The sequence below is a fragment of the Lactuca virosa genome, chromosome 4, assembly GCF_052849685.1.
Source record: "Lactuca virosa cultivar CGN04683 chromosome 4, Lactuca_virosa_CGN04683_v6, whole genome shotgun sequence".
Classification (NCBI taxonomy): Eukaryota; Viridiplantae; Streptophyta; class Magnoliopsida; order Asterales; family Asteraceae; genus Lactuca; species Lactuca virosa.
In genome coordinates this window covers 180323189-180344340 of record NC_136429.1, presented here as the reverse complement: position 1 = coordinate 180344340, position 21152 = coordinate 180323189, and the positions used below count along the sequence as shown (strand labels likewise).

The 21152-nt window shown below is 42.8% G+C and overlaps 1 protein-coding gene across 1 annotated transcript; it reads right to left on the bottom strand.

The window, feature by feature from the left end:
• Positions 1-2198: 2198 nt before the first annotated feature.
• On the bottom strand, positions 2199-2938 carry LOC145105402 (stromal 70 kDa heat shock-related protein, chloroplastic-like). Its single transcript, XM_079042514.1, has 4 exons — positions 2933-2938; positions 2543-2827; positions 2300-2453; positions 2199-2212 (listed from the first exon to the last, which is right to left on the bottom strand). The coding sequence occupies exons 1-4, from the start codon at positions 2936-2938 to the stop codon at positions 2199-2201; spliced, it is 459 nt and encodes a 152-aa protein (XP_078898640.1).
• Positions 2939-21152: the final 18214 nt, after the last annotated feature.

Sequence of the window (21152 nt, the reverse complement as noted above, 5' to 3'; positions counted from 1 at the left end):
CGTGAATATTAGAGAAAACATAGATCCAAGGTCTCTAGGGTTGCATGTACACCTTAGGAGTGTTAGAATGCTCAAAACCCATCAGTGGTATCAGAGCCTAGGCTTGTTTTCTTTGTATTTGATGCAAATTGCTTAAAAAATCGATTTTTCTGCTCACTGAACAGTGAACTCGCCGAGTCCATGCGGGGGACTCGACGAGTGCATGTGTTAATTTATCCTACTCGTCGAGTAGGTTCTTGCACTCGACGAGTAGGCCCTGTGTGCAGATTTTCGAGTTTTGCTGCTGGAAATGGAGTAGAATCATTACCCTAAATTGTTTTGGACTTGTAAAACCTGTTTTTGATGTGGTAATGATTATGCTAATCCATTTACATTAGTTATTATCAAAATTTTAAGTTTTATATGTGTTTATATGATTGTTGAAATTGTTGATATGAATGTTCATACTTATGAGTTTTAGTAGATCATAGGAATTATTTGCAAATTGTTTGTTAGTGTAATTCTTGATCTTAATGGCTATTGATGGAGTCCATAATTTGTCCTCAAGTTATGGATTACCAAAAGACACTTCTTTAGAATTGTCATTAAAGAGTCATAGGTTACATAATATGAAGAGTCTTCATTTTAATAAACCATTAAACTTATAGGTTATGAACATGAAAGGTTTTGAATAGTTTCAAAACTTGCCCTTAAGTTTTGGAATTTGTAAAGTCCTTTAGAAAACTTTAATTCCAAACCCTAGAGTTTTAAAAGTTAAAATTCAACCCTTATACTTTATAATATTATAAGTTAATAATATATATATGTATAAGAACAAGTCAGTTTTACCGTTAGTAGGCCTCATTCACGAAGCCGGTCTATAAGGGGGGTATAAGGTTGTTGCCTATAAAATGACAACTTAATGGGTGTCCACTCTCACCAACCACTTCCTTGACTGGTGGAGGGTCGTTAGCCGAACGGGTAGGACAAGGACTATAATTCTTATTAAAAGTATAATGAAATATATAAGGTAACTAAGCCTTTTATAAATTCCTAATCTCAATTACTTTAGGAAAATATGAATTGGTGCTATTCCATGAAATTACACTTTGTACCTTACCAAGTCGTTGGTGGAGCGTGTGTGGGTAACCGGCACACTAACATGGACTAGTAAGAGTGGCAAAGGGTGACTTAATATTTATCATAGATCGATGGAGCGCGTGTGGGTAACCGACACATCGATTAGGTGATAAAGATTAAGGGTACCAAGTAAATTTGCATGGTTATTCACACCTTGTTTGTGATCCTCGACATCCCAGTCACAAACTTGAGAGGGCACAATCGAGATTTAAACATGCCATTGAAAAGTTCAATGAATCTCAAAAAAATCTAGGAGTTTCAATCCAATTAAAACCTAATAATTTATTTCTTTTTTCATGGTGGAAATTGGTGAATCGTCATTCACCTACCTTCAAATATTTCATAGCTTGGATTACGGCATCCCTCCTCCAAGTTATGAAGTATTGTGTTGGGTCCTAGCCTTAATATTACATTTGGGTGTCTTATTAAGGATTTTATATCTAATTTGAACTTGTCTTTCTTCTTTTCAGATGTCTTCCAACAATGTTGCTTCTGGCTCAATCTCTACCGGCTCCTTCTCTCTCATGAACCTTTGTGGGCCAATCAATTTTACTTATTTTAAGAAAGTGATTAATATATATTATTGAATTAAATATAATTGAAAAATATCATCTTAATTAATTAGAAGGGTAATTTAGTCAAATAATATAGATTTAATAAAGGAAAATTGCATTTTTTAAGGGATCATAGATTCTATTAATTTTAAAAATCCGATTTTACGAATTATAATTCTTTTAATTTGGACATTCTGACAGAATATGTTTATGAGTATATTCAAAAATAAAAATATTCTTGAACCATAAATAATAAAAATATTCTTGAACCTATTTCTTGATCATGAATTTAAAAACTTCTTGTAGAATAACAAATTCTTGAACAATCAATTGAAGAATAAAAACAAAAAATACATTATTTCTTAGAGAATACGGGTAACAATTGTTAAGAATTACATTTATTGTTAAAGAATAAAACTAAAAAAACTTTCAAAACGGGAAAGAAAACATCAAAATCTAACAACGACTAAACATTCTAAAAGAATAATGTTGCTTAGAATCACTTTCACTTTTATGGTCTGTTCTTCAAGCATCAAATTCTGTGATTCCAACAGAATTGGAATTCGTAATTCAATTCCAACAGAATTAGAATTCGTGATTCCATTCCAATAGAATTGGAATCTCACCAATATCATCCATTGAATCAACAAGAGAAGCAGGAACTGCATCTTTTGTTGCTGTTCTTTGGGAATCATTGAAATAAGCAGGAACTGTTACAACAGCTTTTGTGACCTTATCATTCAGAAATTTTGAAGCATCGTCCACAAGCTTTCTCAATACCTGATAATAGAGAAGCAACAAGAGAAGCCAAATTAGGGCAAAAACATCTTACTGTTACAAATTAAGAGGTAGAGGGAGCACCGGTGTACCTGTGCTGAAATTTCTTCTGCAGCAAACTGTTTTCCAATAGCAGGACAATCAAGCTTAACGTTTCCGTTCTCGTCACGCACCACCGTATACGAAATCTGCTTAGACTCCTCGTCCACCTCCGACATCTTCCTCCCGATAAATCTCTTCACTGAGAAGAAGGTGTTTTCAGGATTCACAACGGCCTGCCTCTTAGCAATCTGTCCAACCAACCTATCTCCGTTCTTCGTGTACGCCACAACCGATGGCGTTGTCCTCTGCCCCTCGGCGTTGGTAACGATGACAGGCTTCACTTCGTTGCTTCAGTCTCGTCGACCCCGGAGACGCTTCCTTAGCCTGCAATCGATCGACATCCATTGGACCTTGCAGCCGCTTCGTGCTTTCCTTCTCACCTTCATCGATTTATTTTGGGGAAGTTGTTTATAAAAGGGGATAAATTAGGTTAAAATCAACTAGCATAATTATAGGAAAGTATTTGGGGAAGTTGTTTATAAAATTACCTAATTACCCTTATTTATTTATTTAATTATTTATTTATATTTTAATTTTTGATTGGTCCACATTTATGCATACAATAACACAATAAATACTTTAAACAATTGAACCTAGCTCTCTCTCTCTCTATATATATATATATATATATATATATATATATATATAGAGAGAGAGAGAGAGAGAGAGATAGGTTCAAATATTCTAACTAATTATTTTATGGATGTAGGGTTAAATATGAGCCAATCATTTTGAAAACATGGATTAGGGTAAAATTGTAATCTTAGCTTTTAATTAATTTTTGTAATTAAATATACAAATCATTAACCCCTTTAATTTAGGCAAAACTGTTTACTGCTTTAAAACCCTACACAGAAGAAATATCGACCTTTAACAATCCATACGCCCAAAACCCTCCAACTCTTCACCTCTTGGTAGCCCATATGTTCAAAATTTTGGCCTTAACAGACCCACCAAGCCCTAAATCCCTTTACGATCGAGAGAAAATAGTAGAAGCTGTGGTGTCAATCGAAGGAGGAAGACGAGGCAGGAAAGGTCAGGCAAGAAGAAGAATTTGGTTGTGGGATCAGCTACAGTAGGTAAAACTTCTCGGTTCTCTTTTTCTTTCTTCCCTTCCTTCTATATTCCTTCTTATCAATTTTTTTTCTCTAACCAAGATATATAATCACCTCATATGGCTACATCAATGAAGCTACATGTCGATCCATTGCAGTATGTAAAGTTAAACAAAGATCAAGAGTCTGTCGAGGTCAATCCGGGAGAGCTCAATCAGCCTATTGAAGTTCCTCAGGTTTTATCACAGCATCTTTTGTGTATCAATTGTAGTTAGTTGACCGATCCGGTTAGCGTTCAACGTTTAATCAATTAACTTTAGGGTTTTTCGGATTTTAAGGACGATAAGTGTGATTACGTGGTATGGAGCTATGGACATTGCTTGATGTGAATGTACTCACGTATTCGCTTAAAAGGCCCTTTGTTCGGAAAAATACAATCAACCAATTTCAATTACTTGTATAAGTTCTGTTAATTCTTAGAAATTTTGAAGCATGTATCGAGATCTGGATACATGTCAATCCTTGAAATTCTACATACATGCCACTTCAAAGTAAACCTCTTCCGAAAATTCAAAATTTAGGGCTTTTTTGTTGTGATTTAGATTTTTCTTATCTATAGCCACCGAAGTCATGATAATTCTTTAGTCCTTCTGAATCATGTGGCTTCTATCAAAGATTTAGGCATCTTGTTTATCAATCTCTTGTAAGATATGACATATTTCTTTATAAAAATCCTTTTGTTAATCTCACTTAATTTACAGTTAAATGTTCGCAAGTGCAATGAATGTGGACAACCATTACCCGAGATATATAATCACCTCATATGGCTCCTTTATGAATAGAAAATGATGATTGTCATTCAAATGTGCAAAACCTGGGTTTGGCCATTGTTAAAGAAAACATACCACCACAACCCAAGTTGCTAATGCCTTATAATCACAGGAACCAAAATGTAGGTTTTGCCTAATCAGAGTTTCGACACACTAAAAAAGTAAACTGAAAGAGGGCAATAGATGCATCGGTTTGCCATCATCGTCATCTGGTGAAGAATGGAAAGTAAGGAAACAATATTCGTTCAGAATGGATTAACATTTTTTTTCTCTCAGAATTATTAACAACAATATTCTATCAGAATGTATTAGTGTTTTACTTAGATTTCAATATTTTTATTTGATTTTTAATCATTCTCAGTTTTTATTCTTTCAGAATAAATATAATTGTTAACCATTATTATATATATTCTTTTAGAATGAATGTCATTTATGTATGTTCATAGTTGTATGTGTTAAAAATAAATGTAAATCATTGATTTTAAGATATTAAAATTCTTTTCGTATAAAATTTATATTCATTAAAAATTATTAATCTTGATAATATATATTTATAGTATTCTGTCAGAATTTAATATATTTTTTTTCAAGATAATTATAAACACATTCTTTTAGAATGTCCGAACTAATATATTTATTATCCAAAAAATCAGATTTTTAAAGTTTAGAGAATTAATTATTTCTTACAATTTGCAATTTTCCTTTTGTAAATTTATGTTATTTGACTAAAATACCCTAATAATGAAATTATATGTATTTTTTAATTATTTTTAATTTAATAATATGTATTATTCGCTTTCTTAAAATAAGTAAAATGATTGGCGCACAATCAATCCTACATCCATATAATAATTAGTTAAATACAATAACCTAAGCATATATATATATATATATATATATATATATATATATATCTTAGTAGAATAATATATCATGGATGCTAAAGTAATCATTCTAGAATAAATGAGTTAACAAAATAAATAAACAAATATTAAATGTAAGGATTAAATCCACAAACATAATGAATAAGACGTAAATTTTTATGGGGCGGGGGCCAAGACAAAAACAAGCTACATTGGGTGGATTGGTCCAAGGTAGTTGAAGAAAAAAATGATGGAGGTCTTGGAGTTGGCACTTTAAAAGCCTAGAACATAGCCAAAACGTATATATCCATTATTCCAAACATTCCAAAACATCACTAACTAAAATATTTATCAGAGTTCATCCCAAAATCACTCATTGCGGAAAACATGGGTGTGTGCACTGCGATCAAGTCGAGCCATTCCTTTCCAAACCGATGATACCTGAAACAATAAACAAAACTGTAAGCGCGGAGCTTAGTGAGTTCCCCAGAGCATACCCCACATAATCCACATAACCGCATAAACCATATCAATCACATAAGCCATGCGTACAACATATAAGGATGACGTGGGCTCATCCCCAGGGTCTTACAACAGGATGCCGTGGGCTCCCCACATGGTTTTACACCTAAGTGTCATGGGCTCCCCCATGGTATTTAATAGAAAAGCCATGGGCTCTCCACATGGTATTACATCCAGGTGCCATGGGCTCTCCCATGGTCTTTAATAGGGAAGCCATGGGCTCTCCACATGGTCTTACATCCAGGTGTCATGGGCTCTACTATGGTCTTCCATGCCACATAATACAACTTCAACTAGTGTACCAGATATCTTAAAATGGGCCGGCCTTGGTGCCTTTGACGCATTGGTATGGTGAGGAGACTCACCTCGAATGTAGAGTTCCCCGAATGAAATCCTTAGCTGCTGCCCCGCCGGCTTCCCGAGCTATCAATACCAATCAATATACCCAATTAGCAATTAGGTCACATACTATAATCCTTAATCCACACATGTGGTAAAATGACCATTCTACCCCTGGCCGCGTATGATCCAAAACTAAGGCCCAACCTAAAACAAAAGCCCAACACTATAATGTCCATAAATCCATCAATGGCCCAATTTTCCAAATTGGGCCCAAGCCTTTACATGGGTCTTGCCATGAGGCCCAATCAATCTTTTAAGTCCAACACACTTAGCATTCCAATGGTCCAATAATAATTCTCCGATGGCCCAAGGACCAAGCCCATTGGGCTCACTAAAGATAAACACTCCTACAAGGCGTAATATATGGCCCAATTGGACCCTTCACATGGGCCTCAACCTAAGGCCTAATAATGCTTCTCTAGTCCATAATCCTGTTTCCAATTGGACCACGAAGGCCCACAGCAACCTAGTCCTAGAATTGGCCCAAACCGAGGCCCACAAATGCGAAGTCCATTTCTATATTGGATCGCAAGGCCCAATAGGCCTAATTATTCCAATATTGGCCCAAAGATACATTCAGGCCCAACTATTAGCAAATCAAGGCCCAAAACCATTAGGGCCCAAAGGTCCGAAGTCCACTAAGGCCCAAGTCCTCCTGAGAGCGTACACCCAACGTACCTCTTCTGTACGCTTAGCGTACTGGGCGAAAGGCTGTACGCGTAGCGTACAACATAGTACGCCCAACGTACAACCATCTTATGCACAAAATCCATTAAGTGCTTAATACTTGAAGACTTTAAGTCCCAAACTCAGATCTAGGTCGTTTGATGAGTCCTAAGGCATAAAGTTGGCAACTTTATGCCTTTGCATGCTCCAAAAAGACCAAATAGCATTCTACTTCCATAAAAATTTTCTTAACTCTTGCATGAACCCATTAAGACCTTCAAGATGGCAACTTTCTGTCTTAGGGACTCAAATAGCACCAAGGGTGACAACCCTAAGTGTAACATCCCGACTCCCAGGTATAATATTTATACATTTATATTGTTGGGGTTGACTGAGTGACTCGTCGAGTTGTATGCCCAACTCGTCGAGTAGAGTTAGATTGGCCACGTGGGTTTAATGACCAACTCGACGAGTCGGAGAGTCGACTCGCCGAGTTGGCGCTATGTGAGGAAACCCTAAATCTCCATTGTTGGGCCCTATTTGAAGGACCATAAGCCCTCATTTCCACCTTACCAGCCACCCTACTCCCCTGTGTAAAACCCTAATCGTTTTACTGAGCTAAAAGAGAAAGAGAGCTAATCTTTGGGCATTTTGGTGCACTTTGTGAAGAAGAAGAGAAGATTATCAAGAAAGGAACGAGAATAGGCTATGGGATCTGGTGTTATTTCATCTAGAGCTTCTGTTGAAGGTAAAAAGTCTCTACCTTGCTCACTAGTTTGATTAGATCTAATTTTATGGAGTTTTGGGGATTATTCCATCTTCCTTGAGGCTTTAAGTGTACCAAGTGATTGACACTTCAGATCTGGACCATGTGAGGTCCCTAGAGTCCAAAGGTCCCAGCTTTATCCAGCTAATAGGAGAGCTTTCATGATTAAGACCCTAAATGGAAGTTGTTTTGGCATTTCAAGCCCTAAGTGCCATGCATGGACGTAAAGCTTGCAGCTTTACGTGATATATAGCCGTAGGAGGTTAGATCTAGAGTTTGGGGTTATGAATATGCCTTAAAATGTCTGAATGAGAATGGAGACTTAAGGGACTCGCCGAGTGGATGAGCCAACTCGACGAGTCGGCTAGGGTTTTCCCCGACGAGTCTGGACATGAGTAACTCGGCGAGTTGATGAGACAACTCGACGAGTCAGGTTTGGTTTTCGCGACTTTTCTGAAGGAACATGGGGACTCGACGAGTCACATAGCTGCACTCGACGAGTCGGGTCAACATGGACTGTTGACTCGAGTGTTGAATTTAGGGTTTGGTCAAGAGTTAGAGAGAGAGAGAGAGAGTAGAATAGCCTTTGATTTACTTAGAGTTGTGATTTAAGTGCTAATTAGAGATAATTATCGTATGTGTTAGGTGGAGGTTAGATCAGTGATTCGTGTACGAGATTTATTTGCTTACTTACGAGGTGAGTCTTCTCACTATACTTACCTTGAGTGGTAATTTGTGTGACCGGAGGGTCTTGTATCCTTATATTGAGTATTGTGATATCCTGCATTATGTCTTTATGATTTATGTTGTGTATTATTCTGAGCTATACTGAGTTAGGACCGGAGGGTCCACCCGAGATGTGGGAACGGAGGGTTCCACTAAGACACATTGACCGGAGGGTCGTATTTAAGATATAGCCATGAGGGGCTACTGAGTTATGTGTGGTATTTTGGGGAACTCACTAAGCTTCGTGCTTACCGTGTTATGTGATATGTGTTTCAGGTACTTCTCAGGACTGCAGGAAGGCGCCAGCTTGATTGTACACACACTTGAGATGGAGTTTATGTTTTGTGGATCCTGGATTTTATCAAACGATTTATGAAATTTGTGTTTTGAAAATTTGACACTTGTGGATTTGGGAATGTGATATTGAGAATTATGTGTTTTAAAAATGAAAAAATTTGTCTGAAAATTTACGGTGTTACAAGTTGGTATCAGTGCGAGGTTTGAGGGATTCAGATGTACCTTCGGGTGTGTCTGGACTCAAACTGAGGATTTGAGAAAAAATTTCAAAAGAAATGATTTTTCCAAAAAAAAATGAGAAAGAGTTAAGAGAAAAACGAGTTGGAGCAGTGTGTACAATCAGCCAGAGCCCAAACGGTTATTTCCCAAAATACCCTTACTTATTTGTGTTATGAGATATTTATGAGATGTTAGGGATGCATGCTAGAGGATAAGCAAGGTATTTAGGGCTAGAGTTACCTGATTTGTGATGCCTTAGCCTAGGGTATGCTACCGAGTGATCTTATTTGTTATTTGCTCTGTGTGGACTGAGTAGGAGAGACATAGCAGGAATCTTTTAGAGAGAGTTGAGTGATCTAGGAGAGATACCTAGATGAGCATAGAGGAATCTACCGAGAGAGTAGTTTGATATCCGTGAGGGATAGAGTACTGTGAATTAGGATCCTAGGAAGAGGAGTTGGGATGACTACAGGTTGGTGTGGAAGGTAGTATTGTGCCCGTACTACTGAAAGCACCGGATCTGTATGCAACCCAAGTAAGAATCTTTGGGATACTAAGGAGCATGTAGGGGCGGGAAATTGATTGTGAGTATGCTCGACTGAGTCTCTGATTATTTTTGTGTTGTGTTTCAGAGACATTATGGTGGGTACACGCCACAACCCCGAGGGCACCAGTGGTACCAGTGACGAGGAGATCCGTAGGATCATCCATGCTGAGGTGGGCGCAGCTATCCGAGAGGCGATACCGGAGATGTTTAGGTCTATTAAGACCACGTTGATTGAGACCTTCGATGAGTGCTATGTTGCTGTTACTGAGGCTGCTGCTGCCACAGCCACCGCAACCCTAGCTGCTTCGAGACCACAGGGGGTGACTCGTTGTTGTTTCGGGAGTTCAGCAACACGAAGCCACCAGAGTTTGATGGGACACAGGATCCGGTTGCTACTATGAGATGGATCTCCGACATTGAGGGGTGTTTTTACATGTGTTCATGCCTTACGCACCTGAGAGTTCGGTTTGCACTAAACCAGCTTCGCTTGGGAGCGAAGGACTGGTGGAAGTTTGTGACTGCCAGCTTTACTCCTGCAGATCATGCTGCAGTGACATGGGAGAGGTTTACACAGCTGTTCCGAGATAAGTATGTTCCCCAGGTGGAGAGGGAACGGTTGGCCCAGCATTTTCTGTCTCTCAAGCAGAAGACAGAAACCACGACCGAGATCACGAGGATGTTCCATGAGAGGGCGTTGTTTTGCCCTGAGCACGTGTCTACTGAGCAGGCATGTGTAAGCAGGTATCTGAGCATGATGAGGAGGGATATACGAGAGTTCGTGGCGAACTCGCATACCGGACATTGGCTGAGCTTCAGACCAATGCCAGGCACATGGAGATTGAGCTAGAGTTACAGGCTAGGGAGGAGGGGGAGTCTCAGGTGAGAGATCGGAGACCAGTGCATTCGCAGCCGGCTACGAAGCGGGCAAAGCCCGCTGATACGAGGGTTGGGGGTCAGAAGGGCCGCACTTGTGGCAAGTGCGGCAAAAGTCACGAGGGATCGTGCAGGGCACGGATTTGCTACAAATGTGACGAAGAGGGGCACCTGGCGAGGGATTGCCCCAAGGGGTTTGTAGTCTGCTTTCACTGCAACCAGACCAGCCATTGGAAGGCCGAGTGCCCTCAGCTCATTCAAGGATCAGCCCAAGGTTCTGCTCCTGCTGCTTTGCGAGCTACTGATAGTCGACCAACGAAGGTCGAGGCACCGAAGGCTCGTGGGAGAGCTTTTCACCTGACAGCGGAGGAGGTCCCTACAGCACCTGATGTCGTGGCTAGTACATATTTCCTTATTCCTGTTATTTTGAGAATTGTTTTGCTTATACCGTGTTGTATATAGGTACTTTTCTTGTGAGTTCTGTACCTGCTTTGGTGTTATTTGACTCGGGTGCGAGTCGATCCTTCGTGTCTTTAGCTTTTAGTCGTCACATTAGTGTCAGGCGAGAGGTGTTGAGTCAACCTCTGAGGGTTTCTATAGCCGAAGAGCATGCGGTTTTTGCCACTGATGTATTCCGAGGATGTGTACTAGAGATTTTTGGTGTTGAGTTTCCGATAGATTTGGTGCCGATAGCCATGGTTGATGTCTGTGTCATAGTGGGCATGTATTGGTTGAGTCGGTTTGGAGTTGTGATCGACTGTGAGCGTCATATGGTGACCATACGAGACCCTAGTAGGGGAGTGGTTATAGTGTATGGAGAGGGTATCAGATCTGGATAAACTTTCTGCTATACTGCCAGAGCGAGACAGAGTCTACAGCAGGGTTGCATGGGCTTTTTGGCGTACGTGATGGATACGCGGGTTGCTACAAAGAGGCCGAGTTCTATCTCTGAGGTTCCGATAGTGTGCGAGTTTCCTGATGTTTTTCCCTAGGAGTTGCCGGGTGTGCCTCCCGAGAGGTAGGTGGAGTTCCAGATTGATTTGGTTCTGGGTGCGGCGCCTATTGCCAAAGCACCTTATCGCCTTGCGCCGCCTGAGATGCAGGAGTTATCCTAACAGCTTTAGGAGCTGCTGGGGAAGGGTTTTATCAGACCGAGTAGCTCACCGTGGGGAGCTTCGATCCTTTTTGTCAAGAAAAAGGATGGCTCACGCCGGATGTGCATTGATTACCGGGAGTTGAACAAGCTGACGGTCAAAAACCGTTATCCACTTCCGAGGATCGACGATTTATTCGATCAGTTGTAGGGAACATCTTGGTTTTCCAAGATTGATTTGAGATCCGGATATCATTAGATGAGAGTTTGCGAGGAGGATATCCAGAAGACGGCCTTCAGAACTCGTTATGGGCATTATGAGTTTGTGGTGACGCCTTTCGGGCTCACCAACGCACCGGCAGCGTTCATGGATCTCATGAGCCGGGTGTGCAGGCCCATGTTGGATCGATTGGTGATCGTGTTCATTGACGATATTCTGCTATACTCGAGGTCCAGATAGCAGCACGAGGAGCATCTTCGGGATATTCTTGGAGTATTGAGGATGAAGAGGCTTTACGCCAAATTCTCCAAGTGTGATTTCAGGTTACGAGAGGTCCAGTTCCCGGGGCACCTCGTTAATCAGAATGGAATTTTGGTCGACCCGGCCAAGATTGAGGTAGTTATGAGATGGGAGGTGTCGAGATCCCCGTCCGAGATCAGGAGTTTTCTGGGTTTGGCCAGCTAAGATCGGAGATTTATCAGAGATTTCTCCAAGATTGTTATTCCTCTTACCAGATTGACCAGGAAGGGTGTTACTTTTGCCTAGGGACCCGAGCAGCAGGCCTCATTCGAGACTCTTCGCCAGAGATTGTGCGAAGCTCCAGTGTTAGCCCTGCCCGAGGGAGTGGAGAACTTCGTAGTTTACTGTGATACATCTATATATCAAGGATGTGATCTGTGTTGATGCAGAGGAGACACGTGATTGCATATGCATCGAGGCAGTTGAAGCCTCATGAGACGAGGTATCCCACCCATGATTTGGAGTTGGGGGCGATGGTGTTCGCCCTCAAGATTTGGCGCCACTATTTGTAAGGTGTTCGGTGTACCATATATATGGTCCATAAGAGCCTGAAGTACCTTATGGATCAGCCCAACCTGAATATGAGATAGAGGAGATGGTTGGATGTAGTGAAAGACTACGACTGTGAGATATTATATCACCCAGGCAAGGCTAATGTGGTAGCCGACACCTTGAGCCGTGGATCAGAGAGTGCTCCGATCCGAGACGTGTGTATGAGGATGACGGTAGTGACTCCAGTCTTAGATACCATCAGAGAGGCGCAGGTGGAGGCCGTGAGACTAGAGAACCGTAAGGGAGAACGAGTGACTGGGCAGATTCCTGAGTTTGAGACCGATAGTCGTGGGCTTATGACCTATCATGGGCGGATTTGGGTGCCGTACATGGGTGGAGCTCGACGTATTCTGATGGAGGAGGCCCATCGGTCGAGATTCTCGATCCATCCAGGAGCTACCAAGATGTATTTGGACTTGAAGAGAGATTATTGGTGGCCCTGTGTGAAAAGAGATGTGACATGGGTAGTCGAGAGATGCTTGACCTGTCGTCAGGTCAAGGCAGAGCACCAGCGACCACATGGTTTGTTGCAATCTTTAGAGGTTCTCCAGTGGAAGTGGGAACATATTTCCATGGATTTTATCACCAAGTTACCGAGAATCGCGCGAGGTGTCGACACGATATGGGTGATTGTGGACCGGTTGACGAAGAGTGCTCACTTCCTTGCTATCAGTGAGAGCTCTTCTGTAGAGAAATTAACCGAGATTTATGTGAGAGAGGTGGTGGCATGGCATGGAGTGCCGACATCGATAGTGTCAGATCGGGATGTACGTTTTACTTCCAGGTTCTGGAAGAAGTTCCATGAGGAGTTGGGTACCCGATTGCACTTCAGTACCACATACCACCCACAGACTGACGGGCAGAGTGAGCGGACGATTCAGACGCTTGAGGACATGCTGCGGGCATGTGTTATGGATTTCGGAGGAAGTTAGGACACCTATTTGCCCTTGGCTGAGTTTTCCTATAACAACAACCATCATTCCAGTATTGGTATGCCTCCTATTGATCTCTTATATGGGAGGAGGTGCCAGACTCCCATCTGTTGGGGAGAGGTGGGACAGAGAGTGATGGGCAACACTGAGATAGTTCTCAAGACGACCGAGCAGATCCAGCAGGTCTGACAGAGGTTACTGACGACCCAGATCGCCAGAAGAGTTACACAGACCGGCGGCGATCCGAGTTAGAGTTCCAGGTCGGAGATTTTGTCCTCCTGAAGGTGTCCCCATGGAAAGGGGTGATTCGATTCAGGAAGCGAGGCAAGCTGGGCCCCAGATACATTGGACCTTTCAGGGTGATCGCCCGAGTGGGTAAGGTAGCTTACCGGTTGGAGCTACCTGCAGAGTTGAGCCAGATTCATAACACCTTCCACGTGTCTCAGCCGAGGAAGTGTGTAGTCGATGAGACGGCGGTGGTACCCTTAGAGGACATTCAGGTTGATGCAAGCTTGAACTATATTGAGAGACCGACTGCGATCTTGGATAAAAAAGTTAAGACCTTGAGGAACAAGGAAGTGCGACTGGTTAAGGTGCAGTGGGAGCACTGCAGGGGATCCGAGTGGACTTGGGAGCCGGAGTCCGAGATGCGCTAGCAGTACCCAGAGTTGTTTCCGGAGCATGACTTCGAGGGCGAAGTCTGATTTTAGTGAGGGAGAATTGTAACATCCCGACTCCCAGGTATAATATTTATACATTTATATTGTTGGGGTTGACTGAGTGACTCGCCGAGTTGTATGCCCAACTCGTCGAGTAGAGTCGGATTGGTCACGTGGGTTTAATGACCAACTCAACGAGTCAGAGAGCCGACTCGCCGAGTTGGCGCTGTGTGAGGAAACCCTAAATCTATGGGGTTGGGCCCTATTTAAAGGACCTTAAGCCCTCATTTCCGCCTCACCAGCCACCCTACTCCCTGTGTGAAACCCTAATCATTTTTAGTGAGCTAAAAGAGAAAGAGAGCTAATCTTTGGGCATTTTGGTGCACTTTGTGAAGAAGAAGAGAAGATTATCAAGCAAGGAACGAGAAGAGGTTGTGGGATCTGGTGTTATTTCATCTAGAGCTTCTGTTGAAGGTAAAAAGTCTCTACCTTGCTCACTAGTTTGATTAGATCTCATTGTATGGAGTTTTGGGGATTATTCCATCTTCCTTGAGGCTTTAAGTGTACCAAGTGATTGAGACTTCAGATCTGGACCATGTGAGGTCCCTAGAGTCCAAAGGTCCCAGCTTTATCCAGCTAATAGGAGAGCTTTCATGATTAAGACCCTAAATGGAAGTTGTTTTGGCATTTCAAGCCCTAAGTTCCATGCATGGACGTAAAGCTTGCAGCTTTACGTGATATATTAGTCGTGGGAGGTTAGATCTAGAGTTTGGGGTTATGAATATGCCTTAAAACTTCTGAATTAGAATGGAGACTTAAGGGACTCGCCGAGTGGATGAGCCAACTCGACGAGTCGGCTAGGGTTTTCCCCAACGAGTCTGGACATGAGTAACTCGGCGAGTTGATGAGACAACTTGACGAGTTAGGTTTGGTTTTCACGACTTTTCTGAAGGAACATGGGGACTCGACGAGTCACATAGCTGCACTCGACGAGTCGGGTCAACATGGACTGTTGACTCGAGTGTTGACTTTAGTTGACTTTAGGGTTTGGTTAAGACATGGATTATTGAGACTATGGAGGGGTAGAATGGTCTTTTACCCATTCCAAGAGTTAGATAGAAAGAATAGCCTTTGGTTTACTTAGAGTTGTGATTTAAGTGCTAACTAGAGATAATTATCGTAGGTGTTAGGCGGAGGCTAGATCGGTGATTTGTGTACGAGATTTATTTGCTTACTTACGAGGTGAGTCTTCTCACTATACTTACCTTGAGTGGTAATTTGTGTGACCGGAGGGTCTTGTATGCTTCTATTGAGTATTGTGATATCCTGCATTATGTCTTTGTGATTTATGCTGTGTATTATTCTAAGCTATATTGAGTTAGGACCGGAGGGTCCACCCGAGCTGTGGGACCAGAGGGTTCCACTGAGACACATTGGCCGGAGGGTCGTATTTGAGATATAGCCATGAGGGGTTACTGAGTTATGTGTTGTATTTTGGGGAACTCACTAAGTCTCGTGCTTACCGTGTTATGTGATATGTGTTTGAGGTACTTCTCAGGACCGCGGGATGGCACCGTCTTGATTGTACACACACTTGATATGGAGTTTATGTTTTGTGGATCCTGGATTTTATCAAACGATTTATGAAATTTGTGTTTTGACAATTTGACACTTGTGGTTTTTGGAATGTGATATTGAGAATTATGTGTTTTAAAAATGAAAAAATTTGTCTGGAAATTTACGGTGTTACACTAAGCCTAAGAATCAAATTTGAAGCATAAAGCTTCATCATTGGGACCAAAAAGGTCCAAAAACTCAACATAAGAGATCTAGGGAAATAACCACCAAGTTTAAGACTTTATACCTCAAATGAGAGCCAAAAGCTGGTGTAGTTCTGGATTTAAAAGCTCCATCTTCTTCAATAAGTCTTCAAGAATGAATACCTTCTTCAAAAGCACCAAAATACTCCTCTAATGGCCATCCAAGTTCCAAAATCACTCAAATGAGGGATAATGGTCGACTTCTAGGGTTTAGAGGGATGGAGGCTGAAGATATTAGGGTTAGGTTATGAGATAAGGAGCTTAAATAGGGTCCAAGACCCTAAAATAGGGTCTTGATCTGACTGGCGTACGCCCAGCGTACTCCAAAGAACATTCCCGACCATCCTGGTCAGTACGCCCAGCGTACTCCAAAGTCCAAGGTACGCCCCGCGTACTGCCTTCTTCACTAGTACGCCCTGCGTACACTTTGTGTACGCCCCGCGTACTCGGCTAAGCCTGAAAGCCACGAAACTTCCGAAGGCCATAACTTCTTCGTTATAAGCCCAATTCCGACGATCCTTATATCCATAGAAAGGTGACGAGAAGCCCTACCCTTCTATCAAATCATACCTTTCTTAAGACCTTCCAAACAAAAGTCTATTTTCCACAAAAGCCCGAATTGACACTTTACCGAAATACCCCTAGGCTCCAAAACACGAACCGAACACGCGGATCACTTCTAATACATATCCCGCACCTAAATGGCCTAGATCTTACGTTTTCACAAGCCCTAATCCTTATGATGATCGATCTTCGAGCCACAACCTCAGACTAGGAATTGATTCGGAACAAGATGTTACAACTCTCCCCCACTTGAATTAGATTTCGTCCTCGAAATCCGTCTTTACCTTCCCTGCACATCCAACAATCTAGTCCATACCTCCACAATCCGGAATAAATACAGCCTTCCCAAGGCATCCTGATCCCAACCCTAAAAGAACTTACCCACCTGAAAAGGAACGAACCTTAAACCCTCTTGCATAAAACCACCTCCATCCTTCCGAAATTTGAAACTTCGAATTGACCCAACTTCCCGAAAACTGCCCACACTGAACCATCATCAAACTTATTCCATAAAAAACTATCCTAAACAAAATACTTTCCACCCATAATACCTTGAGGCTTCCAAAGGAACAAAGTTATTGATCACATGCGGCTGCAGAACGCTCAACTAAACAGGAGGCTCAAATAATCCTTCGAGTAGGAGACTCATCCCTGCAATGGTTAGAATCAGACGAGAGCTGCGCAATAGGGTCTAGTCAGCCACTATGAGATTATTTAGTCCAACTGGAAACAACTTAGCGTATACCCCGAATACAAGCAACTCCACACACGAATCCCAAGTCACTGAACCCACTTCGACTCTTTTTGCTACCACTTGCTGCTTTTCTGAAACAGTCGAGACCTCTCTGATCCCACCTTATCTATCAACTACTCGAAACACCGGGAACCTAACCAATTGATTGCTACAAACATACACACACAACAGTCCCATGCGTCTCCCGAAAAGAAAACCGGCCGGCCGGACTTGCTTACACACCTTGCCATCAAACTTCTGCTAACAGAATAAATGCTACATGACCCACTGTAGTCTCATCTCATACCCGGTCTTCAACAACCTATCTTTTCCTCACTTCAAACACGCTATGGCTCCTTCACGGATAAAATCAACCCAAGACACATCACGGTAACTCGGACTGTCATCAACTTGACCCATCCATTACCCCCTGAACCTTGCGATTTATGCCCTCAGCGTGTAAATATCTTAATCCTTGTTCCACTGGAACGAAAATCTCACACTGAATGCGCACAAACTTTGATTAGGGATCTTACTCAAAACCAAATCGATACTCTGCTCCTACCCCGAGATCCCCGAATCTGCATTTGCATAATGCACCACATCTTCCCGACATCCCTTACTTGACCGATAAATAACTACCCTTAAGCCAATCCCCGAGACTACCAGTCTCGCACCTGGTCCAACCACCAGGTTCCCAAGAGATCAATATCAAGGCTACCCAACCTAAACCATACTGTGTCACATTCTGATTATCCACATGATCCTGCAACTCAAGATCCAACCCTTGACCCCACGGTCTCTACTAGTTCTCTCCCGAATTCCGATAATCGTCCGGGCTCGCCCACAGACTCCGAAGACCCTCCATCCCAAAACTGAGAATAATTTCTCGACATCCTTGGTCGGTGTGCCCAAAGCACAAACTGATCCCCCTTTCATGATTGTGACCATCACATAATTAGTCTAGCTCGGACTGATGAATGCTACGATCCTATCACAGCCTAACACTAATTCCATCCAACCATGCTTACCACCCATGGCCTTACCACACTCTACTATCACATCGTCGCACATGTCAAGCCGAATCCTATATCCCATCAGGAGTTCGGGTCTCACCTATGGATTCCCACTGCTCATTATGCATAATCAAGGCGATGCCAACCAGCGACTGGGAGTTTCCTGAACTCCCACCAACACAACCTAGGCCTAAACAGCCACTTGTTTCTCCCCCACTTGTACTCGACAATGCTCTTTCACCTCTTACGCCTTATGGATCTCCGATCCATTTCCATCTATATGTATGACCCACCCAAATCCTGCGCCGAACAACACAAGCGCCCCATAGTTATCTAAACAACTCAGGTTTGAAAATCCTGAAGAATACTCTTGTATTCTTAACCAATCGGATGATCCAGTCACTTCCCCAAGACTTCCTTTTACCAAATAAATCCGAAGGCAAATACAAATTTACCACCCTATTACCGCTCCCTATGGACCGGTAAATGCTACGGACTGCCCCGAAGTCTTACAACACTCTCGCCTCATCACAACGGTCCAAAACCTTACCGCCGATCCATCGGATCGGAAACACCCAAAGTCGAGCACCTACTCACAATGTCACCTATTGACACGATCAATCCTGCTATGCTGGTAGCAACCCATAATCGTGGAGCGATAACTCCATCGTACAGTTTCCCGCACGTGTCGTGCTGATTCCGGCCCTGCTGGCCTCTCAAACGCTGCTCAGAAGTCTTGGGTCTCTTCCTGAGACCCCCCATTAAATGCACATGACCTGAACCTCTCTTCTCGAGGTACTCCAAATCGATCTTCGACCCTCGGGCTCTAGGATCCATATCATTCAGGGTCTCACACCCTGACACACTCACCAACTCTATCGTCAACGGCTGAACTGCAATAGCTGGAGCAACCTCTGCTCTAAACCGGGCTACAAACTATCCCCAAGACATAGTCTCCAATCCCGAAAGTGCAATAGATCACACAATCAATCCTTGCCTCCTGATGCAAGAGATCCAAGGCGAACTCAAAATCATGGCAGTCCTTCCACTAACTGGCTCACCATCGGAGCCGGGACCAAACCCTGGTCCTTCCCCATGCGTGCTCATCCTCATTCTGCAAAGTAGCTATTCCCACGGTCCAAGCATAACCAATGATTTTCTTTCTCATAAGCTTCTTAGATTCTCCAAGACTCTCACCGATTCGAGTATAGATCCTCTGCTTTCAGTAGTACGGGCCCAATACTACCTTCCACACCTATCCATACTTTCCTCAGCAATCCTCCCGAATCCTCTAAATCACCTACTCCACTGATGCACCAAATATCCGCTAAACAGTAGCACGATACCCACCGAAGAAACTCCTAGGCTCCCCCTAGGTTCCTAACCTCGCCTTGCCATCAGCTGCTAAAGAACTCCTCATGATGTCAGCCATCCACCTCCTGAATATCGTCATATTCACTTAGTGGCCGACTCCCATCATTCAAGAGTTCGACAAAGCCCAAAGCAAGTAGCATTCGTGCAGTAGCGCTCCGATCCAAAGAACTATCATTGGGTATTTAGCCCACATACCACAACTCATGCTATCCACATCCACCCTTGCTGCCGGCTGCCTTATGCATGCAAATTATACACAAAATATGATCTAATAAACTTTCGAATAATACACTCTACCCTAGGACCACAACCATACAAGGAACATGAAATAAGGCCAAATCAGTTATTCAAAGGCTATAAGATCCAAACCGTATACAATTTTCAAAGCATACACTTGGCAATTACTAATACTAATAGTCATTCTCATTCCAGCATGGCATCCAATATCCCCAAGGCTACAAGCATCACATATCAGGGCAATCTGTGACAACCCGAAAACTTTAATCTTGTACGCTTAGTCAATTCAATCAATATTCAACTTGTTTTGTTGATTTCTGGTGCTATTTAAGGGTTCATTTAAGTGTTCTAAGCTTGTATATAACCAAGGTTGAGTTTAGGAATGAGTCAGAGTGTTGAATAGTGAGAAGATCGGGCCATACACACCTCTTGGAGGAGTGTACGGCCGTACACATGGGTGTGCGGCCGCACACCCACTCCCTTGGCAGCACACACTCTTTTGGGCAGCACCCTTACCCCTATATAAAGGGTAGCCCCTTCCTTTCATTCCTTTAGCACCTTGGCAGCACACAACATCATTTCCCTCAAGTTTCTCCAACTTTGAACCTTCCAAAGCTTCAAGAACGTGAGTACTTCTTCCTCTAGCTTACAATCCATGAAAGACCACTCTATCCAAACTCTATGTGTGCAAAAAACGACATGTCCTTCGTGTTTGGAAGTGAGTGCGGACGCACACCCACTTAGGGTGGCCGCACACCCTCAAAAACACCCTCCAAAGTGAGAATTTAACTTCCATATTCGATGTAGACATGCCCCTAGCCTTGTTGTACCTTGGAATGGACAATTTGGGCATCATTTTGAGGGGTGTACCACCGCACACACCTGTGTACGGCCGCACACACCCCTGTGCGGCAGCACACCCAAGTGTGCGACCGCACACTCTCGTGTGCGACCATACACTCATTCTAGGACCATAAACCCACCTCTAGGACCCTTATCTTGCACTACAATCGAGTATAGACCTTGAACACTTCGTGGATGTGAGTATGGACCTTGACAACACTCCGAAGACACCTCATTTCATGAGTGTACGGCCGCACACCCATTGGGCCGCACACTCATGGCCGCACACACACACTAGGTGGCCATACACCCCCTACACTCCATCCTACAAGGTCCTATCACTTGGTGCAAATAGTTTCAAGTCCCTAGAATGGTTTTACATCACCTATAGTGGTGAAACACCTTCATTTGACTCGTTTATGTGTCATTACGTGCTAATAGGATCGAATCGTGTTCAAGGCTTCACTTGAACACCCGGCTCTTCGTATCGA

Coding starts and splice junctions, on each gene's coding strand:
- LOC145105402 (XM_079042514.1), bottom strand. Junction 2,454..2,542: donor CAGAAGAAATTTCAGCACAG/GTACACCGGTGC, acceptor CTCTATTATCAG/GTATTGAGAAAGCTTGTGGA.